General features: G+C 51.6%; 12 protein-coding genes across 12 annotated transcripts; 8 read left to right on the top strand and 4 right to left on the bottom strand.

Moving 5' to 3' along the window:
- Positions 1–829: 829 nt before the first annotated feature.
- Positions 830–1,922, top strand: CC77DRAFT_1024403 (carbon-nitrogen hydrolase). Its single transcript, XM_018525860.1, has one exon. It carries the CDS (start codon positions 1,004–1,006, stop codon positions 1,895–1,897), a length of 894 nt encoding a protein of 297 aa, XP_018381406.1. The 5' UTR covers positions 830–1,003; the 3' UTR covers positions 1,898–1,922.
- Positions 1,923–2,563: 641 nt separating this feature from the next.
- CC77DRAFT_1024401 (hypothetical protein) lies at positions 2,564–4,506 on the top strand. Its single transcript, XM_018525859.1, has 2 exons — positions 2,564–3,465; positions 3,518–4,506. Exons 1-2 carry the CDS (start codon positions 2,911–2,913, stop codon positions 4,175–4,177), a joined length of 1,215 nt encoding a protein of 404 aa, XP_018381405.1. The 5' UTR covers positions 2,564–2,910; the 3' UTR covers positions 4,178–4,506.
- Positions 4,507–4,676: 170 nt separating this feature from the next.
- On the bottom strand, positions 4,677–6,728 carry CC77DRAFT_1024399 (hypothetical protein). The gene is made up of 2 exons (XM_018525858.1): positions 5,719–6,728; positions 4,677–5,619 (listed from the first exon to the last, which is right to left on the bottom strand). The coding sequence occupies exons 1-2, from the start codon at positions 6,488–6,490 to the stop codon at positions 4,859–4,861; spliced, it is 1,533 nt and encodes a 510-aa protein (XP_018381404.1). The 5' UTR covers positions 6,491–6,728; the 3' UTR covers positions 4,677–4,858.
- Positions 6,729–7,298: 570 nt separating this feature from the next.
- CC77DRAFT_1012665 (hypothetical protein) lies at positions 7,299–10,216 on the bottom strand (the record flags this gene model as incomplete). The annotated part of the gene is made up of 3 exons (XM_018523783.1): positions 7,299–9,296; positions 9,432–9,574; positions 9,709–10,216. The coding sequence occupies 3 exons, from the start codon at positions 10,214–10,216 to the stop codon at positions 7,299–7,301; spliced, it is 2,649 nt and encodes an 882-aa protein (XP_018381403.1).
- An 866-nt stretch (positions 10,217–11,082) lies between these two features.
- Positions 11,083–13,885, bottom strand: CC77DRAFT_1012664 (multiple RNA-binding domain-containing protein 1; the record flags this gene model as incomplete). The annotated part of the gene is made up of 4 exons (XM_018523782.1): positions 11,083–11,418; positions 11,469–12,632; positions 12,823–13,605; positions 13,655–13,885. The coding sequence occupies 4 exons, from the start codon at positions 13,883–13,885 to the stop codon at positions 11,083–11,085; spliced, it is 2,514 nt and encodes an 837-aa protein (XP_018381402.1).
- A 268-nt stretch (positions 13,886–14,153) lies between these two features.
- CC77DRAFT_1043671 (dynein light chain type 1) lies at positions 14,154–15,151 on the top strand (the record flags this gene model as incomplete). Its single annotated transcript, XM_018527326.1, has 7 exons — positions 14,154–14,190; positions 14,250–14,272; positions 14,325–14,358; positions 14,411–14,445; positions 14,510–14,536; positions 14,587–14,656; positions 14,714–15,151. The coding sequence occupies 7 exons, from the start codon at positions 14,154–14,156 to the stop codon at positions 14,776–14,778; spliced, it is 291 nt and encodes a 96-aa protein (XP_018381401.1). The 3' UTR covers positions 14,779–15,151.
- Positions 15,152–15,654: 503 nt separating this feature from the next.
- On the top strand, positions 15,655–16,132 carry CC77DRAFT_1034503 (hypothetical protein; the record flags this gene model as incomplete). The annotated part of the gene is made up of 2 exons (XM_018526876.1): positions 15,655–15,685; positions 15,789–16,132. 2 exons carry the CDS (start codon positions 15,655–15,657, stop codon positions 16,130–16,132), a joined length of 375 nt encoding a protein of 124 aa, XP_018381400.1.
- A 502-nt stretch (positions 16,133–16,634) lies between these two features.
- On the bottom strand, positions 16,635–18,795 carry CC77DRAFT_408983 (HET-domain-containing protein). The gene is made up of 2 exons (XM_018531605.1): positions 18,287–18,795; positions 16,635–18,239 (listed from the first exon to the last, which is right to left on the bottom strand). The coding sequence occupies exons 1-2, from the start codon at positions 18,702–18,704 to the stop codon at positions 16,657–16,659; spliced, it is 2,001 nt and encodes a 666-aa protein (XP_018381399.1). The 5' UTR covers positions 18,705–18,795; the 3' UTR covers positions 16,635–16,656.
- A 1,131-nt stretch (positions 18,796–19,926) lies between these two features.
- On the top strand, positions 19,927–20,580 carry CC77DRAFT_945423 (scytalone dehydratase; the record flags this gene model as incomplete). Its single annotated transcript, XM_018535021.1, has 3 exons — positions 19,927–19,963; positions 20,011–20,066; positions 20,116–20,580. 3 exons carry the CDS (start codon positions 19,927–19,929, stop codon positions 20,578–20,580), a joined length of 558 nt encoding a protein of 185 aa, XP_018381398.1.
- A 793-nt stretch (positions 20,581–21,373) lies between these two features.
- CC77DRAFT_1024392 (hypothetical protein) lies at positions 21,374–22,185 on the top strand. The gene is made up of 2 exons (XM_018525857.1): positions 21,374–21,995; positions 22,097–22,185. The coding sequence occupies exon 1, from the start codon at positions 21,774–21,776 to the stop codon at positions 21,990–21,992; it is 219 nt and encodes a 72-aa protein (XP_018381397.1). The 5' UTR covers positions 21,374–21,773; the 3' UTR covers positions 21,993–21,995; positions 22,097–22,185.
- Positions 22,175–23,900, top strand: CC77DRAFT_408745 (RNA-binding domain-containing protein). The gene is made up of 4 exons (XM_018531604.1): positions 22,175–22,611; positions 22,666–22,806; positions 22,861–23,629; positions 23,684–23,900. The coding sequence occupies exons 1-4, from the start codon at positions 22,427–22,429 to the stop codon at positions 23,684–23,686; spliced, it is 1,098 nt and encodes a 365-aa protein (XP_018381396.1). The 5' UTR covers positions 22,175–22,426; the 3' UTR covers positions 23,687–23,900.
- Positions 23,901–25,205: 1,305 nt separating this feature from the next.
- Positions 25,206–27,735, top strand: CC77DRAFT_998101 (hypothetical protein; the record flags this gene model as incomplete). Its single annotated transcript, XM_018536529.1, has 5 exons — positions 25,206–25,302; positions 25,380–25,563; positions 25,618–25,661; positions 25,715–25,909; positions 26,009–27,735. The coding sequence occupies 5 exons, from the start codon at positions 25,206–25,208 to the stop codon at positions 27,733–27,735; spliced, it is 2,247 nt and encodes a 748-aa protein (XP_018381395.1).
- Positions 27,736–27,839: the final 104 nt, after the last annotated feature.

Below are 27,839 nucleotides of genomic sequence, written 5' to 3'. Positions count from 1 at the left end.
GACATACAAAAGACAAGATCGGACTTGTTCCCATGTATGTCTTATGATCCAGATCGAAAGTCGCCCTACTTGGAGAATTGTGAGGACTATGTATGAGCAATCTAGATATCTGGGTCTTGATAGTCGGCGGTATTTGCAATATGGTATCCCACCTGCAAGGAGGAGTTCAGGGCATAGGATGGCCGTCCTCGGAGATCCGGAAACACTGTTTGTGAGATAACTGCGACCAGTTGCCGAAAATGACGTACTTAATGTTGAGCATATCGGTCAAAGGAGAGATTTGGAAGCCAGCGCTGGCTAGAGTCGTCGGTAGGCAATCTAACGCCGTCTCTGCGTCCCGGCCTGTGGTGTGAATACTATGTCTATCCTGATGCCTTGATTCGAAGAGTTACGCAATTGTTTTACCAAACTTCAAATGTGAAAAGCTGTATATATCTCTAGATACAAATTCCGAGAATGATCGAACTGTCATCGGTACTATGGACATCTCAGGGAGCATGTGTAGCCAACATAGATGACCAATCGCTTGGGCACACGAGACCGAAGACCAAGTAAACGCATGAGCTTTGCAGCGTCGTTGAGACGGGGAAGTGACTTGGACTCATACATCCAGTTATCCCGATAAATCGTTCTGTCTGAGCGAGGTGATTGATCAGCAGATGTTTCGGTGTTCCATGATCCAGTTGACTGATGAGTCAAACGCGCCGGGGAATGATTATCGAAACAACCTTAGTGGAAGGTGGCTTAGTTGCCACGAGTTGTTGGGTGAGGTTGAAGAACGTAAAAGGGACGCGTCGAACGCGTCGGCAAGTACACCCCGCCATTATCGGACGGCAAGTCCGACCGAGTTATGACATCTATGGTTCGGAGCTACCACCCCACCCCAACACTACTCCAACACTCCAACAAGACCTCCAACAGTACATTGTACATACTTGAGTGTAAAGATTCTTTGGTTGTATATCCTCGAAACTTCCCTCTTTCTTGCGCGACTACGGCAAACATGGCTTCACTGCTGAAAAAGTCCCTGAAGCTCGCGCTCATCCAACTCGCTTCGGGCGCTGATAAGACGGCGAACCTTACATCAGCACGCCAAAAGGTTCTCGATGCCTCAAAAGCCGGCGCAAAACTTGTAGTGCTTCCCGAATGCTTCAATTCGCCTTACGGAACAAAGTACTTTGACAAGTACGCCGAGACACTGCTCCCATCCCCGCCATCGGAATCGCAATCGCAGACATTCCACGCGCTAAGCAAGTTGGCAAAAGAGGCGGGTGTATATCTTGTAGGAGGAAGCATACCGGAGAGGGACAGCAAGGATGCGAAGAAGCTGTACAACACAAGTCTGACGTTTGCGCCCAGTGGAGAGCTGCTTGCAACTCACCGCAAGGTGCATCTGTTCGACATCGATATCCCAGGGAAGATCAAGTTCAAGGAGAGCGAAGTGCTATCGCCAGGGAACAAGATCACCTTGGTTGATCTACCAGAGTACGGAAAGATCGCGATAGCAATCTGCTACGACATACGGTTCCCCGAACTTGCGATGATTGCAGCAAGAAAGGGCGCGTTTCTACTATTGTACCCTGGCGCATTCAATCTCACAACTGGTGCATTGCATTGGGAGTTGTTGGCGAGGGCCCGGGCAACGGACAACCAGGTCTACGTTGGACTGTGTAGTCCAGCGAGAGATATGGAGGCCGAATACAATGCATGGGGACACAGCATGGTTGTCGATCCGAATGCGGCCGTACTAGAACAGCTTGATGAGAAGGAAGGTGTACTCATCCGCGAATTGGAGGCGGGAAAAATCGAGGAGATCAGGAAGGGAGTACCGTTGTATGGACAGAGGAGGTTTGATGTGTATCCTGACGTCAGCGAAGGTGGCCGGTTCAAAGAATAGCATGAGCAATGATATCAAATCCGAGTAGACACGGAAACGTGTGTTTCAGTCTGTGTCCCAATATGCCATTTGCGGATTTGTAAGGCTGGTGGTGCCAGATTAGAAAGTTTTGTGAGATTTGTTGATAGGAAAACGACTTTAGGGCGGTGTTGGGCTGAACAGGGCTCAAAGACGCGCACTGGTTGGGGGAGGTAGCACTGAAGCTAGCCGTATCAACGGGGGGCTTAAGGGCACCTTGCCTCCAGCAAATGGGCGGCGTTCTACATGCGACACGCCACATGCAGTTGCACAAGACGCTGCAAAGGAGATATGCACCGCGCAGTAGAGGCGGAATGCATTGCAAAGGTATGCACTGTCTCTAATATCACTGATTTGCAGCAGCAAACACTGCAACTATATTCAGGGTGTAGTTTCGATAGATGCATCCTGTTACAATTGAGCTTCTTCGTACCAGCAGCGCGTGTAAGAAATAGGCGATAGATTTGAATTTGGGGGGAGTGAATACCTGGTGCCCCCGAAAACGGGCTGGTGACCGCCCAAAATCAGGGCACGTTTGCTGTTTCCCGCTGTCACTTAAGGTAGCAATCCCCCCGACCCCCCGAAATTTCAAGCGCTCCTCCCCGTCCAAGCTGCCGCGCCCTCACTCCCCAAACACCCGCCCGTCATTCCGTCTTCAACCACTTCGCATACAACGTCAACCATCATGGCGCCCAAGAAAAAGGAAACGCCAGCAACTGGCCAGCTTCTGATCTCTGTCGCAGAGTTCAGGAAGACCCGCGACTCGGTACGTACCACAACTTGCTTCGTCTTGTCTGCAATAGCGACGCGCCTGCCTTCAGTTACCGCGTCGCGATGGCACCACGCTCAACACGGCGCCACCTTCACCTCGCCTCGTCTTTTCTTTTGTGTAACCTTGATCGCCTAATCTACGCGACTCCAAATTGGCGACATTTGCCTATGAGCGGCTTCCTGCGCTTCTGCCAGAGACGCGTCGTCAACCCCAGCTAGTCGCAATGGCGCCAGCGCAACCAAGATCGCGCAATCGCTCCAGCGCGAGCAAGACTGTAGCGCACAAAGACGAAGCAATTGCTTACAATCACAATCAGGTCATTTTCAATCTCCACGAACTCCAGAATGGCCTGGTCAATGTCCAGCACGGCATCACCAGTCTCTTGGAGAGCTACAAACAGCACTGCCACTCAGTCCTCGGCTACGAAGAGGGTGCGACAACACCCTACAACAACGATATCGCCACACTCGGCGCTGCCGCTTCTGCCGCCTCCGTCCTCGAAGCTGGCCAAAAAGCCGTCGAAGAAGTAACCCAGGGCCTCGGCGACAAGGCGGGCGACGCGAGCAAGAGCAAGAAGCGCAAACGTGAGAAGAAGGAGAAGGACCCCAATGCGCCCAAGAAGCCGCTCACCGCTGCCTTCTTGTACCACCAACATGCGCGTCCCATCGTCAAGGCCGATCTTGAGGCCGCGCTTCCTCCAGGTGGCCAGATCGAGAAGAACGCAGTCCAGATCGAGGTGAACAAGCGCTGGAACGAGCTCTCAGAGGAGGAGAAGGAGGTAAGCATTCCCCATATAGCTCGATACCGTCTTGTCACTAACACAATCGCAGCAATGGAAGGCGTCTTACCGCAATTCAATGGAGGAGTACAAGACCGCGTTAGCTGCATACGTCGCAAATAAGGGCATCAAGGACGCCGAGCTTATCGAAGAGGATGACGCTTCCGACGAGGCCGAGCCCGAAGTAGAGGCTGAAGTTGGCGCAGCCGATTCTGATGTATCCTCTGAAGACGAGGAGGAAGCACCAGCTGCCAAAGCACCCTCTCCACCTGCAAAAACTCCACGCAAGCGCCAGAAGACAACTCCAGCTGTCAATGGCAACTCAATCCCCGTCTCCATCGCTCCCGCTGCTACCGCTTCAACTCCAGTTCCACTGCCGACCTCCCGCACAGCGCCGCAAACGACAGCCCCTGCCTCCAATGCCGTCGCCGAGACACCTGCGAAGAAGGATAAGAAGAAGAAAGACAAAGCCGCACCACAGCCTATCGCCCCTGCTCCAGCCACCTCCCCCGACGAGCCCAGCCCCGAGGAGACTGGCGGCAAGAAGAAATCCAAGTCTGGCCGTAGCACGCGCAACAACGAGGTCGAGGGTGATAAGGAGAATGCAGCGCAGGAGAAGGAAAAGGCTGAGAAGGCCGAGAAAGCCGAAAAAGCTGGCAAGGAGAAGAAGCGCGATCGCAACAAGAGGAAGAGCGAGGTTGCTTCAACCTAGAAGGTAAAGAAGACACGCAAGAAAAAGAGGCGCGACCACAGGAAGAGAAGGTCTGCCTCAACCCAGACGGGTTTCTTCCCGTCGTGATTCATCCACAGCATGCGCTTCCCTTCATGTTTTCTCTCATCACTTCAGCGAAGGAGATGTGAAGCGAGTTCGTCCCTGACACGAGAATGGTGGTTAGACGCAATATTCTGTACCGTATGCTTTTCCCTGTCGCTAGGTTTTTTTTGGAAAGGCGAATGGTGTGAATAAGCGTACTGTACGACATTGTCTTCGGACGAGCATCTTCCTAGTATAGATATCAAGGAGATTTGCGAATAGCATGGTTTCTTTACATGGATGCTTGCCCCTCATATGTGACTATGTTTATATGATGATGATGATGATGATGATGATGATGATGGAGGTTAAAAGTAAACACTATCTTCTGCTGTATCAGTCGCAGAGGCCGAAGATTATCAAATCACTTCATGGCACACTTTGTGTTTAGAAATACATGCAGATTAAGAATTCTTTACTATACAAGTGGGTTCGTCCCAAGAACCTTCTCCATGCCAGACCCAAGCTTCCAGTTTTACTGAACGTCAATGTGCAGATCCAATAACCAGTATGTCCAGACCTAGTCTCTATGCAATCCCGCTATGCAGTGCCCGTATCCTACCCAGCTCTAGAGGCTCTCTAAGCCTCTAGTGCATCAGCAAATACCTCATCTTCCTCACTGCTCTCCTCCATCTTATTCTCGAACCCCCTCCTAGCCACCGCGTCCTTTTTTGCATTCTTCCCCTCTCCCTCAACCGGCTTGCCAGCCGCAGCAGCAAGCACACCCTCAGCGCCAGCAATACCTTTCATCATCTCCGCACCGTAAGCAACACGCTTCTCCCTGACGTCCTTCAGGTACTCCAGTGTGAGTCTAGCACACTCTTCCTTGGCTTTCTTCTTGCCATATATGTTGCGGACTTCGCCGATGGGTCCTTCGTGGGGGCCTGCGCCGCGGAAGAAGCATGTCACAGTATGGAAGTTGGGATCTTCGGGATGAGAAGTGTATTGCCATTCTGGTGTCGGGAGAGCGAGTATGACTGCTAGACTGGCAACTTGTTGAGCGTAGCTCTTAGTACCAGGCGAGGCTGTTGATGTAGATGCTAGAGAAGGAACAAGGTCTGGTTCTGATATTGATACCATGTCGGGAATACTCGGTTGGGCTTTTTTCTTCTTGATACCGCCCACGAGAGTCACGTCCTCAGGCCATGTGCCAATGGACTTGAAGTACTCCACGGCACGACGGGCGGCGTCCCGACGCGCAGCTTTCTTGGAAGAAAAGAGGTTGTTGATGGAACCGAACTCCATGTCCAAGCCTTCAATGGTGAGGATGCAGGCAAAGCGCTGGCCGGATTGGTAGTCAGTATAGGTTGGCTGGGGTGAGTCGGTGGCGCGCTGAAATTCTGTCGGATATGTCAGTCAGACGCAACGCTCCAAGTAACCGGAGCCCTTGAAAAAGCCTGCCTTACAGTAGTACAAGGATGAAAGAGAGATTAACCTACCGAGAATCTGACCAACATAGTTCTCACCAGGCTCCTTCTCCTCCTTGACCTGCTGCACAGGCTGACTACCAGCACTCTTCTTCTTACTCTTCTCCGCCTTCTGGATCCTCCCCTCTTTCTCTAACCCCTCAAGTACTGTTAATGCCTTCTGGCTCATGGCTTCTTTAGCCTCCTGTTTGCTGTTGAATTTCTTATCTGCGCTCAGGCCTTGTAGCTCATCGGCATTGTCTAGACCAGGAAAGCTAACAGAGACAGTCCATCCAGTCTCACCGCTCCCTCCATACGTGAACAGCGGTTGCGGAGTGCCGAGCGCCTGATACTTTTCATGAAGAAGGATGGTATGCTTGGATGAACGCGCACCCACTGCCACGGGCTTTAGAGAAGCGACGTTCTCATTGTTCTTAGTCTTCTTCGATGGAGGACCAGCAGAAGCCGCATTTTTTGCTTCGCGGACGAGCACCTGAGCTTGGTGTGCATCTTTGTGCTGATTAATGAAGTCTTCGATCTTGAAAACGCCATCAAGCGGAGTACTATTACTCTTGATTTCATCTACGTGTGCCGACTCAAACGCGGGCGTTTGAGTTGGTGTATCGGCCTTCATCTTGCGCTTCTTAGCCTTGTCGTAGGAGCCTTGTTGATCGTGTACAGTATCAATGTTAAAGGGAGCGGAGACTGAACTTGTTGAGTTGCTGGCAGTCAGACTTGATGACAGCGGAGAAGACGAAGGAGGCACGATCAAGTGTCTCTTTAGATCCTCTCCTGGTGCGTACATGGCAAAGATGGACAGGGATGGGGCGAGCGATTGCTGTTGCAAAGCTTGGGGTGTGGAGCTTAACGGTGTTTGCCCCGCTCAATGCATGCATGCAGGCGTGACAGCGCGACAGCGCGTTTGTATATGTAACGCGCCGTGTCGCTTTAGCAGTAAGCTTTCGGGTGCGAATGGCATAGACAAGCATGCGGTGTAGAGATCTCGTTAGGTAACGACGTTATTGTTGGTTGAAGCAAAGGACCAGGCGTGCGGGCTGACGTCTGGGTTTGGAGATGGGCTCCGCTTGCCTGGCGGGTGATGCCGCCGCCGTTGGTAGTCCCCACCTACCACAAAGTCCTTACAGGCCGCCATGCTTGTCGTATGCATAGTCCCCAGGCTCACCGACGATCACAGCTTCTACGTGCATATGCCGCCTATTTTAGGTTTCTATGCAGGTCGATCGGCTGTGCAGCGCAAGGAACGCCCTAACGACCGTTGAAAGCCTAGCTGGCAGCCCTACGCCACTTCCGTTGTTAGTATACAGTCTTGAGTGACTCAAATTCTTCTGTAGGATGCATACGTCAGTAGTTCTAGCATGTTCCAAGTCCAGATAGTGTCAAAGAGCTTAGTAGCCTAAAGGGCGGTTTGAGTCAGTGGGCACGAGCGTATCGCGATCAATGTGTCGAGATGTGCAGTACCAAATGAGCGTGTGTCATTACATTATCGTTAACCTCTAGTCTCTTGAACGATGTCTAATCATGGTCTTCGTATTACAAAAATGGCCAACATACAGTCATACCATCATAAGCAGCAACCAGTCGGCCACTCCCATCTAATAGCCTCTATCCCTTTGATTCTTCTCAATCAGATCTGGCACAACAAACTCGGAAATATGGGCTTGCTCTTTCTGTTGATTCATCCAACTGCTAGTCCTCTCCTCAAATGATCTCTGCAGTCCTTGCGAGTCCCATAGGCTATGATCCGCGTGAGCGTGCACACCATGAAGACCAGTTGCCACCGACTCCTCTCTTTGATTGATTCGTTGATAAACATCGTGGCCATGTAAGTTTTCATGGTCTTGTGCTGGCTTTGTATACTCGCAGGGGTCAATGTAGGGACCATACTGCTCAGTTGTATGCTCGAGATGCGATATGAGGTGTAGGTGTTGCCAGTTAGGTTTGATGGAAAAGCAAGCTAGATCGGTAGGAGTCTGCAGGTCATTTGCGTTCACAGGGACTAACTGGCCATGTTCGCCTATAGCAAGTCCCATAGCCGCAAACTCATCGTTTTCTAAGCCAGCAAGTGCATGCAAACCTTCGAGTCCAGCGCCCTGGCTTAGAAAGCTTCCATAAGCCGATATGTTTATAGCAGGCTCAAAGACATCGTTGGTAGTCATGTGACCATCGCTGAAGTCGAAGTCGCTGTCGTGCGCGCTCGACGACAACGTAGCTTGATTGCGTGGCAGTGCGAAACTTTGCTGTGAGAAGCCTGTTGTAGTGGTAGCCGCAGAGCCCTCTAGACGGTCTAAATCTGATTGCATGGATCCAAGTATATCGATAGAAAGTGGCGGTGGATGACGTTCATGATGAGACTCAATCTCATGTGAGTGATTCGATGAATGTGTTTGTACCAAGTCCGCTCGTAGCTGTGGAGTTTGGTAGTATGGCATGACGTTCGCAGGAGTGGATATCGGCACATCCGTGACTTGCCCATGCTCACCCTCCACATCTCCCAGATCTTCATGGTAGTCTTCAGCCTCATCGCACCATCTCGCTTCTGCAGCTGACCGATTCTTAACGAAATTGAAAGGACGCCACTTCATGCTGTCAGCTTCCGCTGAGTTCCTCGTCCGTTGAAATCTCCAAAGGACGGTGCAGAGACATTGAGCCTCGTTGGTACCAGGTATGATACCGTATATATCCTGTACTGCTGTGAGACGTGGGTCTTGGACACGTCTGTCATCTCTGTAGCTCATATTGCCACACCGTTTCATCCATGTCAACCAAAAGGCAGCGTCGAACTTGACACGCAAAACGCCTTTGGATCCATAAGAATCTGGCCGGTACTCACATGACGTGCGATGTTCTTTTCCGTCATGAGTCATGCTGTCAAGTTCCGAATCGACAAAATCTTGTCCGTCGTCGTAGAATCGCGTCATGCACTCCATATATTCATATCTGGAAAGATCAAGATGCGAGTAGAGATCGAATGCGATGGTCAGGTCAGCCTCTAGCCGTACTTCTGCCATCAGCTTGATGGGTGCGGTGCAGACCAAAACGTTGCGACCGTTCCTCATCCAGTCATCCGTTTCGGATCGCAGGAAGCCAAATTCAGGGTATTGGTGATGCCAGGAGGCAAGATCTGCGATATCCCATTCATCGAGCTTGCTGTTCGAGTGCGCTTCGATCGAACAGTGCGCAGGCTGGTCATCACCGTCAACGACCAGGCTAAGGTCTGTGAGTGTGAAGAGCGATGATAGCGAGCGAATTTCAGGGCCGGAACCCAAGGCGAGGTCCTGGTGTGGGTCGACGAGATACGGCCACACGTGCGGTGAGGCCATGTTGTACTCATATTTGGTAACAGAATCAGTGCGCTGCGCATGTTGGCGGCCACGCATATGTGACGAATGACATGTAAGAATCGGTGTGCTCGCGCATCGGCGCTTCGTTACGTCCTCTGGTGTGGCCATATAGAGAAGGACTATGGTGCTGGTTAGTCTCGTTCCGGTAGGCCCTGGCGCAACCCTCCTGATGACACTAAGAATAGCAACGGCAAAGCCACCGCCACTTCTTTCTAGAAGGACTTTGGAAGATAGGAACTTTCCGAAGGCCTGATGTTTGGTCGATGTATGCAGGGCATCCAATGGAACATTGGGAGCCACATGTGAGAAGACTCATGTCGATTGGTATAATGTACGAAACGGGGACTCACCAGCAGGAACAGCTCTGAGCTTTTGCTTGAGCACCTGGAGGTGACTGGAAATCTGTTTACGGTCGCGTCTGATACCTGTATCCCTGTGGATGGAATCTTGGATCAGCTCGTTTCGCCCTCGCTGTGTGCCCTCGAGCATGTATTTCTTTCGACCCATTGGTGGCCATCTTACGAGTGCTGTAGTATGCTAGTCAGCCCTTTGATACGAGTGTCGAAACAAGGCTCGAATAGAACAATTAGAGGACAACGATCGTTATAAGCAATACAGCACCCCCACGTTAGAACGAGATACAGTAAAAGTGTCATCTTACCTGTCCAGAAGGCATGCTCTATGAAATCGGGCCAGACTGTCTTATCCTTCTCTTGCTGAAGACCCTCCGCTTTTCTCCTTTCCTGCTCCTTCCTCTCCGCTGCATCTCTTGCAATAACTTCAGCCGGTGTAAGAGCGGGCTGCTTCTCTCGATAGGCCTGGTATTTTTCCGATCGTTGAAGTAATTTGTACAGTCGACCAAGTTCACATCTGATCTGCTTCTCCGACCTTTCGACTACAAAGCCCGCAAGCCCAATGTGTTGTGCGTGTACATTGCCAGTGTAGTAGGTTCCTGTAGTGACGCACTGCTGCGCGTAAGCGTTCTCGGACGGACTCAGACTGCCTCGTTGCCGTTGTGGTGGAGCCGTGACGTTGTGACTTTTGTAAGATCGCTCAGCGCGATGCTTTTGAAGGACGCCTTGGTGCTGGGATGGGCCCTCGACCGGATTGCCTTCCAAGAGGGGAAGATGCGCCGACGACCCGCATAAGGGTTGAGGTTTGACTTGCATGGTGGGCTATGGCATCTAACAAAAACGTACACGAAGAGAATGGTAAGAGTAAGAATAGAGGCTGACGCAGAACACAACGAATGTTAAGCAACTGGAGCAATGAGTGCGGTGAACGATGACGAGAATGCAACTGAGTATGTGACGAAGTATGCAGATGGTTACATTGACATAAAGTATGGTCCAGATGACCAGCCCTAGGCAGGAGGACTACATGATAGGCAAGTAGGCCATAGCACCCACCGTAGGGTGCGATACGATATCCGCTAGCCTGAAACTGATAGAGGGGTCAGTCATCGAGGTGGCATGGCCAGTACCATGGGATTAAAATTAACGTGCTTTGTGCCTTCATCATGGCCGCAAAAGACGTGATGTTTCGACTGTTATCCGTATCATCATATCTGTTGTGACTTCTTCGTCTACTGAAATGGTAAATGTAGCGTCGTTAGCAGAGGGATCAAAGGCATGGAGCCGACTGCCATCTACTCAACAGTCATCTGATTGGTTGTGTCCAAGTAGAACCCTCACGGATTGCTCAGAACAAGAATTGATGTCAGTGGCCGCAAACAACAAAGTACGTCAAGTCTGCATGATCGACAAACGTCTCGTTCGTGGCTGTCTTACTCCCTTTGGAGTAGTCTGAAACGCCGTGTGGTGACCACGTCCATTCATTCACTCCGCTGGCGGTATACCCTGCCGAGGCTTAGAATGCGGTGTTCTAGATATAGCGTCGTGCAGATGGTCAAAGCCCTCTACTACTTTCAGCGGACCGTGGCGAAGGGCGGCCTGGCTCGTGTAGTCGGGGAGCAAGGGATGGCGTCAAGCCTGACTGTGTCGCGCGCGCGACTCCTACCAGAATACATTCGCGCTCAGTCGTCAAGATCATCAGTGCCTGCAACGTTAAATTTCTTGCGACCACCTTCTGTAAGGCGTTGCAAGGCGACCTTGTTGGCCTGTGCTCCCACCTTCTGTTGCATCTTCTCCAGTTCCTTCTCGGGATCATCGGATTCGGTCTCAGCAAATGCAAGGACCAACCGGCGACCGAGCAAGTGAGTGTTCTTCAATGCGTTCATAGCGTTGACGGCGTCGCGTTTTGTGGTAAACTCTGCGAAACCAAAACCACGCGAAGACGCATCGAATTTCTTGGGCACTCTGACAGACCGAAGCTGGCCGTAAGGGGTAAACAGAGCGCGAACGTCCTTTTTCTGTAGCCAATATTAGCAATCGCTTTGTCACTATAATAAAGGGATCTTACGCTGGCTTCGAAGGGCAAGTTCTTGATGATAATCTTCGTGCTTGCCGCCTTCTTTGCGGCATCCTCGTTGCGACGTTCTTCAGCAGCATCTGCGCCCTTGTGAGAAGCTTTTATCTGCAGTTTATGTCCTTCAAGATCATGTCCATCCATAGCTCTTAACGCTGCAGTGGCAGTTTCGGGGCTATTGAACTCAACGAAGCCGAAGCCCATGGACAGCACGCCTCGTTTGGGATCGATCTTCGTCTTGACCTTGGCGCTACGGAAGCCGGATAGAGGTTTGAATGCCTCCGTGAGACGCTCGGTCGTCGTGGAGAAGTTCAAGTTTCGCACATACAAGGTAGCAGTGTTCGTTGCCTCGGGCTCTGGAGCATCAACAAGCAGATCAGTTGCAGAAAGCTTCGCGCCAGGCTGCGTAGACTGTACAGGTTGTGCAGTAGGTGTTGTTTGCACAAAATTGGTTGCCACACCTTCCTTGAACAGATCCTTGGGAGCCTTTTCGAGATAGAGAATCGAGTCTTTCATCTTCCGATAAGACAACGACATGAATGCAGTCTTCGCTTGCGCAACATTGGAAAACTCAACAATTGCTGTCATACCGGTGGGTGGCATCAGAAACTTTGTTACGGTGCCATGTTCCTCGAACATCTTGCGAAGCTCATCGGCCGTTACACCATGAGGTATGTTCTTGACAAGGATAGCAAGATCACCCTTGGCGCTGCGCTGGAAGGCCTCCAAGTCAACGCCGTGTTGCGCAAAGTATGATTTTGTCTCTTGAATGATGTGAGTCTCAGCATGAGCCTGCTTAACTGCTGCATCTGCTGACGTAGGGTCGAGCAACTCAGCTTTGCTGATACCCATACGACTTGCGATGGTAGACATAACCGCATCAGCGTTCAGGTAGAGTGAGTTCCAGTTGAAAGTAGCCTTGACAGCATTTTGCTTTCTTCTGATCTCCTTCTGCTTCTTCAGAGGCAACTTAGAGATCTCATAGTCGTCGAGCTTTGTGTCTTTCTTTGCCTTTGCTGAGATGATGTGGAGAAGACGTCCCTGGAAAATGGTATTATCGTTGTCGAGGTATGCTTCAACTGCTTCATTGGGGTTTTGGAATTGTACAAAGGCAAAGCCTTTGCCCTTTCCATCGGCCTTCTTTAGCGGCACATGCACCTGCAGCAGTCAGTAACTGTTCGCATCAACATGTACGTAAGTGCACTCGTGGTGTTTGCCGCTATCAGATAAGAAAGACATCTACTAAAATACTTTCCAAGGTAACCTCAAGTGCCGAAGCATCAGTTGTCCCTATCTTGATGTTCATCATTGCATGGGCGGGTAGTAAAAGAGATGGATCGTTACTTACTTCCTCGAGAGCTCCATGTTTGGAGAACTGTTCCTTGATTTCGTCTTCTGTCACCTCGTAATGCAGGTTTCTGAGATACAGTCGACCAGTTTCACGAATCTTGTCTTCCTCGTCGGGCGCAGCAGCATTGTCGGGCTGCTCTTCCGCTTGAGGTTGTAGCTCCGGCTGCGCCTCAACAACGCCCGGGGAGGACGCAGCGGTTACATGAGTCTGCGGGGCTGTTTCCTGTGGCACAGTTGCGACAGTCGCATTCGATGGTGCTTCATCGTCTTCGACTAGCTCAAGAACCCTGTTTGTTCTTGATCGCAACCAGTCCGCGTCAGACACAGGTCCTTGTTCGACAGCTGGCGCTCCTTGGACGTCTTCCATCGCGTCGCCTCCATCTGCCACTTCTACTTGGAGCTCTGTTGCGCTCGCCTCGGCGGCTGTGGGCTGTGGGTTCGCAGCAACGGCCGCAGGCTCTTCTGCAATCTTTGGCTTTTTCGAAATGACTTGATACTCGTCATCGCTCTCGTCTTCTGGCACAGCAACCTCTGGTACAGCCTCATCGGCGGGAGCAACAGATGTGTCATTGAGCTGGGTATCACCATTGGCCCAGATGCTAGTCTTGGATGGCGGCTGATAGACCTCGAGGAACTCCTTCAGCTTCGGGTCCTGTTCGGCTTCTTCTCGCTTTCGCTTGAGATCGTTTTCTTGCCGTTGCGGTCGGTACTCGTCGCTTGTCGGAGCGCTCTTCTCAAGTTTCTGCTGCCGCCGGGACTTTGGTAGTTCCTTGTCGGCGATCTGCGCATGTTAGCCCCGCTTGTCGCCATCGTGATCGCAAAGTACATACAGGCCGTGCAATTTCGGCATAGATCTTGGTGAGCTTGATGAAGGTCTTGTTGAAATACTTGACCGCCTTTGCAGCATCTTCGGGCGTCTTGTAGCCAACATAGCCTATCCTTCGGTGCGGAAAGTACTTTACGTCAGTGACGGGTAGCTTCAAGCTTCCGAAGTGCCTCCTCACGTCGTCTTCGCTGAACTTGGGAGGTAAGCCACGAACGAAGATACGTGACGACTCCATGCTGGGTGAGTTGTGGTGTAGTGCATGAAGTGACGGATGTCAAGGTCGCGTTTAGAGAAAAAAAGTCGTACGCACGGACTCATCTCCGGTTTAGCGCGCATTAGTCTCGTCGGCCGGGGCCCGAGCGCTGACCGCCGCGCGAGCGCCTGCCCAAACATCATGACAAAGGCATAGCCTCACTCGACCACACGCCTTATAAGACCTCACCTACTTCTAAGAGAACAACAGTTGAATCACTCAAACGCGCCCTCACTTCCAAACCGACACCATGGCTAGCGACAAGTCAGATGCCCACAAGCAGGATGGTAAGACCCTTTGTTCATGCCGGTACTTCTGCCAAAGCACAAGCTAATGCTATATGCAGCTCAAATCAAGTCCGCCGACATGGTACGGGACAATCAGATTGCTTCTTCCGATACCATCCTAACATGTCTCACAGAGTGAGGAAATGCAACAAGAGGCTATTGAAGTCGGTAAGTCATCCCATTCTCAAGTGCGGCTGACAGGAACGCTGACATCTCGTAGCACAGTCGGCTATGGAGCAGTTCACTATCGAGAAGGTGGGTCTCCGACATCCACTCGGTTCGAGACCTTACTGAGACCCGGTTAACCATGGATGTGTAGGACATTGCCCAGTATATCAAGAAGGAGGTAAAGACAGCTCTGTGTAACATCCGAAGCGCGCGCTAACACTTCCGCAGTTCGACAGCCGAAAGGGTGCCACATGGCACTGCATCGTAGGTCGCAACTTTGGAAGCTTTGTCACACATGGTAAGTAACTCTGCTTCACCAGAAACCTTTGAGTAGCGGCATCTAATTGATGCTCAGAGACGAAACACTTCATCTACTTTTACCTCGGTCACTGTGCCATCCTACTTTTCAAGACTCAGTAGACGAACCCGACTGGATCAAGGCGCCCTCATCCTCTGAGAATCTCGTCCCTCTTCACCATCGAAGCCCTTCGTTCTGGGCCCAATTTCAGTCTGGTCTCAAACTGGAGGATGTTGCTTTGTTCTTACAGTGTAGACAACATCCTCTCAATGGGGTTCACGGGTTCTGCGATTCAGCGGCGTTGAACGGCAAAGGCATGATCTTGAGCTTGTAACATCTTACTCCTAACGACTGTCACGAGTCTCTTTTCCACTAAAGTGGCTTTGGAGGCTACCGCTTGATACCATAATGAAGCGTCCATGCTTACTTTTGTTCCATCTCCCATGGTGTCCACGGTGCCTTTATAATTGTGACCAAGTGACTGTCGTCTGCTGCATCCAAACTGATTCTACGAGAACATACACACTCGTAATCTCCCTTCATCCAAAGCACCGCGGAAACTGCGGAAACTGACAAGCTCGTGATACGTATGTGAGTATGTAATAGTGCTGCGGGCTTAGCCGCTAGCCCCATGGAGCCCCATGCCCTGGAGCCAAGTGTGGCTGAGACGCAACATGGATGACGCAGCTTCCTCGGCGCCAATACTCTCTCTACCAGAAACATCGAAGCAGCGTCCCATCCCAACGCCTCTCAGACGACCCTTTTTACTTTCAACTTCGTTCCAAACAGAATCTCCATCATCAAAAACTTCAGTACTACGCGCCGTTACGTCCGCCATTATCATAAACGAACAGCAGTCAACAATCGAACGCGTATCCCCCGTACCGCTTGTCGCACGCGCATCACTCCACCAGCTCGACATCATCGAGACCCGACCCATATCAAAGAGCCACACATCATTGATACCACTGCGCTGTCCGCGCATATAGTCTGCGATCATGTTCTTTTTCTTCACTTGCGGAACACACAGTACGTCTCTCACGGGTCTACATTCAGTCCTCCGCATCCCATCCAATCCCATACCACTCACTCTCCACCTAATCTCTCTCCGCAATACTAACAATCTCACTAGCATTCACATCTCCCCTCAAAGGCGCCGAGCACATAACACTACGTTGTCAAAACTGCAACAACCCCACGGGCAGGGTGATGAAGCGCTGGGAATGGTTTACCTTTTGCTTCATCCCCGTCATACCGTTTAGTCTGAAGCCGTACAAGGAAGTTGGGTGTCATATCTGCAAATTCTGGCAGGACATCGCGTATCGACTGGAGCCTGAACTGCAGCAGTTTGGAGGAGGGACCAAAGCGCAGGGTGGTGGTGCGGTCATGATGAACAATTACGGTGGACCGGGTGGTGGACCTGGTGGTGCTCCGGGATATGGACCCCCGCCGCAAGGAGTGCCGCAGTATAAGTAGGGGCAAGAATATGAGGAAGCATGTGTGGAGTTCGAGAGCGATCAGCGGGTGAAGATCGTACGTATTTTAGCGTTTGAGGTCGAAGGTTGGAGATGGCTTGAGGGGTTGCGGCCGTATCAGCGGAGCACAAGGAACGAACGACGCTCTGATCTGGTCTTTCCTGGAGTCTTTTGTATTACGTCTGGCGTTTGGACATCCTCGTTTAACAGATACCACTCTATTTCCTTTACGTCGCCTTCAATCAAATCGTTTGGGACCCTTTCAAGCATTTTTGAAATATCTTGCCGTAACTTATGCCGTATGCTCAACTTCTCAGTTTCGCTTTATCTGTGGAAGGGTCGAAGCAGGCAAACCCGCCTGTGGAGCAGCCAACAAGAGAATTTTGATCATCATCAATCCTATGTTACTATTCGAAACATCTTGCTTTGGCATGTAGCAGGGTTTTTGACTCCTGTACACGTTTGGTGTATTTTCTTTTGAGAGCAAGGCTGAGCCAAGCGTCTTTGGCTGCGTCCGCCGGCCAACTAGACGATGTGTAGAGTTTCCTCGTTACCCAACGGAAGATCAAACACCTCGTATCCTTTCTGCGTCTCGAATTCCACCAAGCCAATCCGTTCGTAAGCGCATGCTGTCATATTCGAGGGTCGCAGTATCAAAGCTGTATAGAGGTATTTCTTCTTCAACCCCATCTGATATACACTCATGAGAAGCGTTTTCACACGCTGGATGGGAATATCAAGTACAGAACCTGGCATCTCATTGCCAGAGTCTCCTAATTCACAATCGAGATACACCTTACGGGGGCACCTCCTCCAAGCGCGATGGTCGGGGTATTCGATGTTTGCGCATAGCTGCGTGTTGTACTGATAGGTGCCTTCCACGGCTTCGAGTAAACATCGACCTCGCAAAGTAATCTCTGCAGACCGAAGCTCGCCAAATTCATCTACTCCTGCAAATGATATATCTTTGGCGACATAGGTTGATAAAGGTGTGCAGATTGAAATCCAATTGGGCCACGTAACTCGACCCACGACAGATGCCCATGACCATGAAGGGGCACGCCATTCCTCTGGTCTGCATGTTCTGTCTTTGTAATCGGAGTACCATAGTAGGTCATACATTATACTGTTCTCCCATAGTCCAGCCACGTATGCTGACCTCTTGAGCTGATGCATTTGTTTGCTGATTCCCTGTAAAGCTGGAAAGCAGTCCCCTTTGTATGTCAAGGAAGAACTGCTGTACTCGCTGACAATATGATGCCACAGAACCGTACATTGCATCTCATCCGAGGAATGTATTGTTGTAAGGTATTTTGGGCTGCGCAGATTTTTGAAGGGTAATGTCATGGCGTCCCACCAGAATGAGCACTCGCATTTGTTCACAGTCCTGCAAGCCCAGAACATTTCCTCGGCTGTGAAGTGCAAGATTCTTCGTGAGAGCAGGCACTCTTGCAGTGTCCATCCACGGCGTAGCAAGGGATATTCGCCATATCTCCATGCATAATGATTTATGCTAGATCGAACGCACACATCCAACATCGAGCCGTTCATATCGGGATACGAGTAGATGCTGATTGGGCGGTTCGTAGTCTGGCGGAAACACCCCTCCGACGGGCGACTTGATGCGGTAGCAGCAATGGTGAAATCGGCACCAGAATATATCTGCGCCATCTTACTACCCTCGCTTCGCCAGTCCTCTTTGCTATCTTGTACGATACAAAGGCTGTCGATCCAGACGTACTTGTATCCCAGTCGGAAAGCGAAAGAGATTGCGTCATGGAAGGTTTGGGGAAGTTTTTGCCATGGAATGCTTTGCTTATGTGCGGATAGAGTTGCCCTCTCAGTTGTGGTGATTTTATCCGGCCCCCAGCAATGACTTAGACAGACGTAGGGTTCAAATTCGCCATCAGTCTCGTACAACTTGATAGTCTTCGGCCCCTGGATCGAGATAACGCGAGTTGGCAGGCTCGAATTGGCACTTCTGCACAACTCGTGGTTGTCTTCGCAATCTTGCAGCCACGACGACGCTCGTTCAACAGCTTGGTCTGAACCAGAATTCGCAATTACTTCATGGGGCAGATGTGGTATTCGCCATGGATTTTCGAGATCTGAATACGTTAGTGTGCAGTGCTCATTGCAGTTTTCAGATACTTACTTTCCGGCGCGAACACCTCCCACGACGCAGTTGGGTAGCATTCCAAAACCAGTCTTGATCTCTCCACTCTGCATGATACCCATTTATCCAGAGAAAGCTCAAACGGCTGGTTCGAGTTCTTGGAAATCAAGGCACACCTGTTTACGATACCACATAGGGTCAAACAACCTGCACACCCCTTTCCAGCAGAGGAGAGTAAACTACCAACCAAGACGCGTGCACCTGATGTATCTGGCCAGGCATTGTTACAGCATACTCTGCATCGCTCCGCTTTCGCATATGCGGATCTGATCCGTCTGAAACGATCCCCATGGAGCAATCCTGATGCGAACGTACGCAGGTCCGGTTTAGAAAGGGCTTTGGTAATGCCATCGGGAGCCCACCACGATGGTGGTTTCCATGCGAGTATATCTGTCATGACAAGCCTGGTGACAGGCTGCAAAGTCCCTCGAAGATTGGATTTACAGCGGAGTTAGGTGCATCAACGATCAAGGTAAACAAAAAGATCCTCAGAAAGCAATCAACACGAACGAGTCTGGTGCGTACGAGGATTCTGCTCGAAGCTCATCGTGTGTTCGCAGAGAGAGCGCGCGGCAGCTACTCATTTTCGACATCGTGAAGAAATCGGGACAGGTATTTCGTACAGCTGCAGGATTGCTGGGTATACGATTGGCTCGCTATTTCTCATCACACCACATGTCGGCGCTTGAGAGCGACCAATTTGCCTATAGCCAAGTAGATCTCTTGCGTACGACCATTCAGAAGGAAAGATGTGGGACTGGAGATGTACTTGTCTATGTTGGCCGTTTTCACGAAGAGCAGGGCCACTCCCTCCCAGGAATATATGAGCCATTTTTGCGACGGTGCCTGTCTTCTTTGCGACACAGCGCAACAACAAGAGCTATGTTCCTATTGTTCCTTTCCTGGCGGGGGCTCTCCTAGATAGGTACTCTTTGAACGAAAACATCCTTTCTCTTTCGAGGGTATGTTGTTCTTGCATTGCATTGCGTTGCGCAGAGAAGAGAAACGTCGCTTTCACTGTGTAATGTTCATTTTCCCTCAGAGGTGGTGGGCCCGGATCGGATTGTCGCGAACTTGGCAGCAGCTTCGTCGATCGGATAACCATGAGAGGCGAAACGGTCTCTCAATCTGCTAGCAGCGAAATTCGACGAAACCGAACGAACGCGCACCAACTCGATTACTAAATCTGGATATGAAGGAAGTTTGAAGGTACGGCGCACCATCGGATAGTTTGGTGTTTCATAGGCCCGTGCATCTTCTTTGTTTCCGCGAGGGGTCGCGGCAGCAACTGCCCTGCAGCACTTTCTCGATACGACTCCACTATGGTGTAGAAATATTTCGGCCAAGTCGAAACACAGGGACTTCCGCCTCCAAAAATGTCCTCGGCCCCGTTCGTGACCGCTGGCACCGCACCGGCAGTCTCGAATATGCGGATGGCGGAACCCCGTTGAGCGGGGACCCGAAGCCAAACGTCGCAGAAGTCGACGCAAATAGAAGTGCTAGAGTATGCAACACGATAGATATAAAGACGAAGGACTATGTTGTAGAGATACAGTTGAAATATCACAGTAATACAGCAATTTAAACATCTCCTACAATCTTCAGAAATAAAAGCCATCATGTTTGAGAAGAACGAATTGAAGCCTACGTTCGAGGGTTAGTCTTCTGATGCTACCTCTTACGAACGTGACTAACAAGTCTAGATGTTATGGGCTGCCAGTCGGCATGCTACGAGTGGGCAGACAGCTACGATAGCAAGGTCGGTCTACATGCAGCACTACTGAATGATGATTACTCACGCATAGCAGGACTGGGACCGTCTCCGCAAATGCATCGCACCAACACTGAGGATTGACTACCGCTCGTTCCTGGACAAGATCTGGGAGGCAATGCCTGCAGATGAGTTTGTCGCCATGGCGTCGGATCCTGCCGTCCTAGGCAACCCCCTCCTCAAGACACAGCACTTCATCGGCGGTACACGGTGGGAGAAGACGTCAGAGGACGAGATTATCGGGTACCACCAGCTCCGTGTGCCTCACCAGAGGTACACGGATGAGACACGCACAAAGGTCGCGGTTAAGGGCCACGCCCACAGTTTCAACATGCACTGGTATAAGAAGATTGATGGAGAGTGGAAGTTTGCTGGGTTGAACCCGGATATCAGGTGGTTCGAGTACGACTTCGACAAGGTCTTCGCCGAGGGTCGCGAACAGCTGGGCGAGGCCAAGGCTGCTGCTGGCATCCCAGAGAAGCTCACTGGTCAGGCGTTGTAGGAAACCTGGGAGAAGGTTGACATGATAGAAACCTGCTTACTAAGAGATACCAATACGAACAATGATAGGCTTGACCATGTATTGAATTGATCATCAGTAGCCGTTGCCCATGTTTGATGAGTGCCTTGACAGCTCCACAAGAGCACAACGGTCGTGATATGTCTGTGTCAAGCTCATTGGGTGAGTGCCGCAGCGACCAGCCGTTTAGCTGCAGGCGGCGGGGCCACTGAGAGAGAATGGAGAAGGCCATGGCGGTACAAGTGTGTGATTCGGCCGGCGCAAAACTGCGCAGCCTGTGTATGCAGAGCCCAGAGATGCGATGCGGGCATGGGTGGAAAGATGGTGATTGGAAAGGCAATGGAGCCTCTGCCTGAGGAGCACCGCCCCGCACATTGCAACAGCCCAGTGACGACTTTTGGCTGCAAGTCATCTACGGTGCCAGGGGTGGGTCGCCTATTAATAACGCAAAGTAGATCGCAGGCAGCCGGCACCGTTCTTCATCTGGTCGATGCCAGCGTGGCAGCCGTGTTGAGCCTCTGTAGCGAGATGCGATGGGCCACTCGCAATGGAGCCGCTTCATCCTTGGGTCGCTTCAGCGCAATTATCCTTGTATCGATCGAAAGCTTAAACCAGCACTGGTCTACGCCATCCGCGTCCCCAGGTTCGCGCTGCCATCGCTACCAAATCCAAGCGAAGTAAATCCTAGCGGATTCTCGGCGCCGTACATCATCTGCAGTTCTTCGCTCTTCCACCGACCCCGCCCACCGACCGACCTTCCTCCCACACAACCGAGCACTCTCGTCTTCGAGCGTCTTTCCTCTCTGATTCCTTTGCGTTGTGGTGTTTGGATCTCATCTGCTTCTCACGTCCGCCGGTGCCCTTGAGCTTTTTCGGTATGTTTATCTCTCTTAGCAATTTTCATCTCGTCTTGGCGGGTCGCCCACTGCACAATTTCGTGCATCCGGCCATGGTCGCATCACAGGCGGATTGCACAATCAATTCGGACACCACCCGTCTGCTACGCCTGTGTGCCCATCGCCTACTGACGTCGTTGCTCTGCACGGACTTGGTCGCCCGGCCTGCAGCACTCTCCCATCAGCGAGAGCCAGAGTCGCGCATCCCGACGCGCTCTTGCTGCCGTGGGTGTTGCCAGCACCTGTCGTGACCTGGGCCTCGTGCGCCCGCCGCATGTGATGCCTAGCAGCAAGACTCTGCGACTGACCGCCCGCCTAGATTTCATTCGAGCTTCCTCACGGTCACTCCTTCACGCCCCCCCTCACCCGCCCACTCCTTCGTGCGATCCGGAGTTACTGTCGCCGCTTTTCCGACTGTCTCCTTGGCTTATACGCCCAACTGCCTACGCGCCTCCGCAGGCTACGCTTCTCTACAGTGATAGAAGGAGCCGGATCTAATCGGTAAGTGCAGTCTGCCACCTTGCAATACCCTTACCCTGCTCCCGCTGCGTGACCTTCTGCGCGCTCATTCACCGACACTAATGGTTGCTTTTTCTGCGCAGACCATTTAAAAGACTCTACAGTTCTCTATCATAATTAGAGCCCGTAACCTTACTCCCCACCTCCGTTAGCTCAACCGATTACCCCGCTTGATCTATCGACCATGTCATTCAACAACAGCTACGGCGACCAATTCCAGGGCCAGCCCCAGGGCGATATGAACAACCAAACCCCGCAGCCCGGCGACATGGGTCAGCCCATGGACGCCTCCGGCAACGGCTTCCCTCCCCAGGGCAACATGGGCCCGCCAGGCAGCGCTGGTGGCGACGGCCAAGGCCAAGGTGCTGGCAAGACGACTCTCTGGTGAGTCCGCATACGCGCCTGTGTGGCGCATGGTGTATACCAGACCGCAATGCGCGCGCTCCGATAGCTTTCTTCTAGGTGGGGGAACACCAATGCTAATATGGCGCAGGATGGGTGAACTCGAGCCCTGGATCGACGAGAACTTTGTGCGCAGCATCTGGTACAACATGGGCGAGACCGTCAACGTCAAGATGATCCGTGACAAGTTCTCCGGGTAAGCACGGAGATCACCGAGGAAAAAGTCTCCAGGCTAACTACCGCATAGCAGCAATGCTGGATATTGCTTCGTCGACTTCGCGAGCCCTGATGCCGCGTCCAAGGCCCTTTCCCTCAACGGCCAACTCATCCCCAACTCCAACCGCCCTTTCAAGCTGAACTGGGCCTCTGGTGGTGGTCTTGCTGACAGGAGGCAAGTCTCACCCGGCTTCCCATATACGACAGTGATCACTAACGATTCGAGCAGCCGCGATGAGCGTGGTCCCGAGTTCAGCATATTCGTCGGAGACTTGGGCCCCGAGGTCACCGAGTTCGTCCTCGTCCAGCTCTTCCAGAACAAGTACCAGTCCACCAAGTCTGCTAAGATCATGTCCGACCCCATCAGTGGTATGTCGCGCGGCTACGGTTTCGTCCGGTTCGCTAGCGAGGAGGACCAGCAAAAGGCCCTCACCGAGATGCAGGGCGTTTACTGCGGCAACCGTCCCATGCGCATCTCTACCGCCACACCCAAGAACAAGAGCGGCGGTCCCGGAGGTCCTGGCGGCATGGGCATGCCACAAGGCGGCGGCGGCCCCGGAATGGGCATGTACTCCATGGGCGCTCCCCCAATGGGCGGCTACTACGGTGCCCCCCAGCCGATGAACCAGTTCACCGACCCCAACAACACCACTGTCTTCGTCGGCGGCCTTTCCGGCTACGTTACCGAAGACGAGCTCCGCTCCTTCTTCCAGGGCTTCGGCGAGATTACTTACGTCAAGATTCCTCCAGGCAAGGGATGTGGCTTTGTCCAGTTCGTTCAGCGCCATGCTGCTGAGATGGCCATCAACCAGATGCAGGGCTACCCGATTGGCAACTCTCGCGTTCGTCTCAGCTGGGGTCGCTCACAGAACAACTCCGGCCCAGCTGGCACCCCTTACCGCCCTGCGCCACCTCCACCAGTTCCCTTTGGCCCAGGCATGGGTATGCCTCCGCAACACCCCTACGGTGGTGGCGGCGGTTACGGTCCGATGATGAAGGTAAGTCAATCGTCCATCCTGCTACATGTTTGTTTGATGCTAACTTGGCTACAGTAAGCGCATTCTTTCCCTCTGTATTGCTTGCACGGCGCTTCATTCGTGGTTCATCCCGTTGGCTTACTGCAATGACCCCTTTCATGACTCGGCATGATGAATTTCGAGCGATTTGGTCTTTAGTTCTATAACGGGCGGTTCTCCAAAAGTTCTCGACTTCTTCTCACGACACCGATCTTGCGGAGGGCCATAGAAGGGAGTCTTTGTATAACAGGCCATCTATTCTCCCCTTCGGGCTTTCCTTTCAAAGCGTGCCACTCATATTCCTGGGAGCATATGGGATGTAGCTAGTCATGCATGGGTCGGATGCTGCTTTCTGTCGATTGCCTTTCCTTCACGATTGTGCGCTGCTCCAAGCGGGATTGGCTATCATTCCAATCACACGATTCTTCTATTTTCTGCGTGTTTTGTTGCGTGCTTGCTGGCTTGGATGATTTGTCTAACGTTTTGTTCAAAGTGCATTATAGTACTCCATTTCAGCTATTCTTTGTACTTCGCTAACATCGCTCTGTAGTAGCTTCCCGGCGCAGGCTGGCCAGCCCTCGCCTTACCCACCTTCGATGAACACCAACCTAGGTGGCTCGCGACCCAGCAGTCAGAGCGCAGGCCCTCCGACCAACCCCGCCAACGGCCAGACTGGTAACCCAAGCGGTCAAAACGGCACTCCCACCTTCGGAAACTTTGGCCGCTTTGTCTCACCCCCTCCTAACGGCGCCAACGGTTCTGGCTTCGGATCGTCCGACTTCGGCGGTGCCTTCTCGCAGCAATTTCCTCCGCAGTAGTTCAACTACGCCCTCGCATCGGTTATACGCATATCAAATACTGTTTGCCGCTTTAGCATGGAGTTTGGGAATTACTTCATTCAACGATGTGGCTATATTCTTACTGGGCATGAAGGCATAATGCTTTAGCGAGGCGTCTGGCGAACAAGATTATGGTATACCCATGCACAAGAGAAGGCGTCAAGAAAATGTTTCCTTTGTGTCATAGCAAGAAGGTTTGCGCCTTTGCTGTAAAGATGCGCTTCTTTCGGATTTGCACTGCATTGCTTGTCTGGTTATAGGATCATGACAGATGCCTGGAACAGGAAACATTCTAGATTGAAGGTTGAAGTCTTTCTAGTAGAAGGCTCTGCAAAGGGCTTCGAAAGATATGTCACGAACCGGCGGTCGGCGAGTTTCAAGTAGAAGGGTTTTCTAACGGTTCCTATATACTTATTCAATGATATAGGTTGGCTACAATCCAACTACACATTTCTTACTTTATACGCTCCCTTTCGTATGTGCTTGAATTCGATTGCCTTTGTGAGGATTACCCAGGACATGAAGTTGTTCTTGCGATGACGTTCTATGCTGACAATTGTGCCTTCCTCATACTGAACTGTGGACGTGCTCTCCGTCGCTCAGCCCTTGACTCTCATAAACAGTCGTCTTTCACCTCCCCTCAAAAAACACCCATCCGGCACGAATGCCAATTGCTTGTTGCTCTTTTGGACCCGAACAACAGCAGCCCCACACCTGCCATGCGCTACGACGACTGGGATGTGATCCTCTTCCCTAAGGACTCTCACGTACCGATACAGGAGTTCAAGACTGCCTGTTATGTCTCACCTAAAGAGTGTGAGTACCATAGTCTTCGCCATCCACTTGCAAGAGTCTTCCAGAAGTCACCAGCATCAGTACTCACAAGCATGCAGATGGCCGCCAGCTGCCTACTTTGACATGTTACATCAACTCGTTGCCAACGTCTACGCCGTTCCGCATCTCTGTACACTCATGGGCTACGCTATCAAAAGCCTCGCCGCTCATCGAATCCCGACGGAAGACGAACCAGAAGGTCGTATACACTGTTCAGGTCATTTTCGACGGGGCTAGAGTCTTGTGAGCTCTGTGCTTCAGCTTTTGAACATGGAGCCTCAATGCTGATTGGCACAGTCGTGGCTTCTTCGACATTACCTCAAAATGGCCCCAGGAGATCGGTATGCTGACGTAGACTTGGTGCTACACATAATCCGAACTGACCATGTCGCAGCCCATGAGAAGAGGTCGCTTACCATCAATGACTACCCCACAAGCCAACAGAAGCCATACCTCGAATTCCCACCCTTTCACCATCGTACCCTCATGCAAAGCTCGTGGGATGCGCGCGATCCAAATGGACGTATAAGGATAACACTGTCAGAACAGCTGATCACGAAGTCAACCAGCCCTGGGGAAGCGGACCTTGGTGCCACCAACGATATTGTTTGCTTCTCGTTCCAGCATGCTCCAAAAGGTACTACTATCAAACACATGCCATTCATATCCATATACTGATGAATTACAGACATCTTGGAACAAACGGGAATCTCATGGCCGATACGGAACCCCCTGTATCTACCCAATGGCCTTGAACGAGCTACATACCTATCGCAGACGTCTCCAACACTGTCTTGGGCCCCCAAAGTTCGACCTTTCATAGGAGATATGCAAATGCAATCGCCGATATCGCAACGTTCTATGTACAATGTCGACAGGCCACCCAACATCTTGCCAAATCGACGATCCAACGCACACTTGCCATCCATATCGCAGTTTTCGAAGCCAGTTCCGAGCTTAAAAAACAACAGCCGCCTGGGTACATGGGGCGATACTCTCAACTCGCTCGGTGGTTGCGCCGATGACGTGAGCATGGATACTTGGTCAACAAAGAGAACTACGTCAGGTTCAACTAGCGATATGGCTATGCCTGATTACTCGTACACATCGTCACATTTATCAAGACAGGGCCCTCCACCATGGATGCCCGACAAGTCGCAATACAGCCAGAGTAACAGCACAGACTGGGAAAACCATCATCCAGGGAAAGACAAGGAAAGACAACTCGTCGTCACGCTTCGAGACGACCAACTAGGTCAGATCATTGAAGCCATGAGCCCGCCAAAGCAGAATCGTGAATTACAGCATGGGTTTTGTAACCAGCACCACGAGAATGCTGGTAGACCACCAACTGCTCACACATACCATCCGTCGAAGCCAGAAATCGTTCCGCCAGTCAATCGTCCATCTTCAGCATCTATCGTTCGCAAGTCGTCCTATGCGGAACTCAACAACGTCCTACGAAATGCTTCGAACAAGCAGTCACCAACTAAACAACGGTCGCAAGATAAGGTAAACGACAAATCTTCTACCCTGAACCATCTTTCTGTTTCAACCAATAAGGAAAACTACCCTCCTTCGCAGTCACGGTTGCCCACACCTTTTCCGCACGCGAATCGCGTGCCCACACCAAACCCTTTCGCACAGAGGTTGCCAACTTACACCTCAGATGTCTCGATGAGGGACCCATCCATCGCCCTCTCAAGTATATATAGATTCAATCGAAGTGAGGCGCCACCTCTAACCGCCGAACCTGCTAAATTTGGGTCTGCTCACGGCCCATCAACTGTGAATATTAGGGGCAGGAAAGAAGGCTTCACTTCCAGTTTACCAAGGCTATCGGATCAAGCAATGCGCCATGACCAGAGCTCCCCACCATCACCAAATTCAGGGTCTCAGACAGTACATAATTTCGCCTCTAAGGGTCAAGACAAACCTTTACATGACACTCAGGGCGGTATCCCTGACCTAGTTGAAGTAATCGACGTGGACGCTATTGATGCGCATTTAGCCACCAACGCCGCTTTGGACGGTACGAAGCTTTCTCCGTTCAAACCCTGTCATAAGACTGGAGTGTCGCTTTCAAGCATCGACAGTACCGGCCGTCTAGAGAGACAGCTATTCAGCGCCCTAGGCGAGGAACTGGGCAGCTTTGAGCACCATATCGACAACACAGGCATGGGACCCGAACTTACGCAGGCAATTGGCGGCGGAATGGCACATTCTGATGTCAGCGGCACTGTCATGCTGAATCCGACAGCGAGCGACTTTGAGCCAACTATCAAGCGTAAGAGACAGGTTACATTAAGTCATGGTGATAGGGAGAGGAGCCCAATGACGAAGAAGGAGAAGGCCGAGTTGGTTCGTGCTGAGGGTCAGGATGAGGAGGTGGTGGTGTGTTTGAGAGGAGACTGATATCGTAGGGTTGATGAGAATTCTTGAACGACGATGCGTAAGTCTTTCAGACTTTTTTTTCTAAGCACATCAAGCTTTTTGGTGTGGTCGCTAGTCTTTCTAGG

This window comes from Alternaria alternata, assembly GCF_001642055.1.
Source record: "Alternaria alternata strain SRC1lrK2f unplaced genomic scaffold CC77scaffold_23, whole genome shotgun sequence".
NCBI classification, from domain to species: domain Eukaryota; kingdom Fungi; phylum Ascomycota; class Dothideomycetes; order Pleosporales; family Pleosporaceae; genus Alternaria; species Alternaria alternata.
The sequence above is the reverse complement of the archived record's forward strand: the minus strand, read 5'-3'. Positions and strand labels throughout refer to the sequence as shown.

Excerpts from the sequence above, each read along its gene's own strand:
- CC77DRAFT_1024403 (XM_018525860.1), top strand. The coding sequence starts at position 1,004 with ATGGCTTCACTGCTGAAAAAGTCCCTGAAGCTCGCGCTCATCCAACTC.
- CC77DRAFT_1024401 (XM_018525859.1), top strand. The coding sequence starts at position 2,911 with ATGGCGCCAGCGCAACCAAGATCGCGCAATCGCTCCAGCGCGAGCAAG. Across the intron at positions 3,466-3,517 it reads TCTCAGAGGAGGAGAAGGAG|CAATGGAAGGCGTCTTACCG; the intron begins GTAAGCATTCCC and ends ACACAATCGCAG.
- CC77DRAFT_1024399 (XM_018525858.1), bottom strand. The coding sequence starts at position 6,490 with ATGTACGCACCAGGAGAGGATCTAAAGAGACACTTGATCGTGCCTCCT. Across the intron at positions 5,620-5,718 it reads CTATGTTGGTCAGATTCTCG|AATTTCAGCGCGCCACCGAC; the intron begins GTAGGTTAATCT and ends CATATCCGACAG.
- CC77DRAFT_408983 (XM_018531605.1), bottom strand. The coding sequence starts at position 18,704 with ATGACAGATATACTCGCATGGAAACCACCATCGTGGTGGGCTCCCGAT. Across the intron at positions 18,240-18,286 it reads GGAGGTGTTCGCGCCGGAAA|ATCTCGAAAATCCATGGCGA; the intron begins GTAAGTATCTGA and ends TAACGTATTCAG.
- CC77DRAFT_1024392 (XM_018525857.1), top strand. The coding sequence starts at position 21,774 with ATGCCTAGCAGCAAGACTCTGCGACTGACCGCCCGCCTAGATTTCATT.
- CC77DRAFT_408745 (XM_018531604.1), top strand. The coding sequence starts at position 22,427 with ATGGTGTATACCAGACCGCAATGCGCGCGCTCCGATAGCTTTCTTCTA. Across the intron at positions 22,612-22,665 it reads ATCCGTGACAAGTTCTCCGG|CAATGCTGGATATTGCTTCG; the intron begins GTAAGCACGGAG and ends ACCGCATAGCAG. Across the intron at positions 22,807-22,860 it reads GGTGGTCTTGCTGACAGGAG|CCGCGATGAGCGTGGTCCCG; the intron begins GCAAGTCTCACC and ends CGATTCGAGCAG.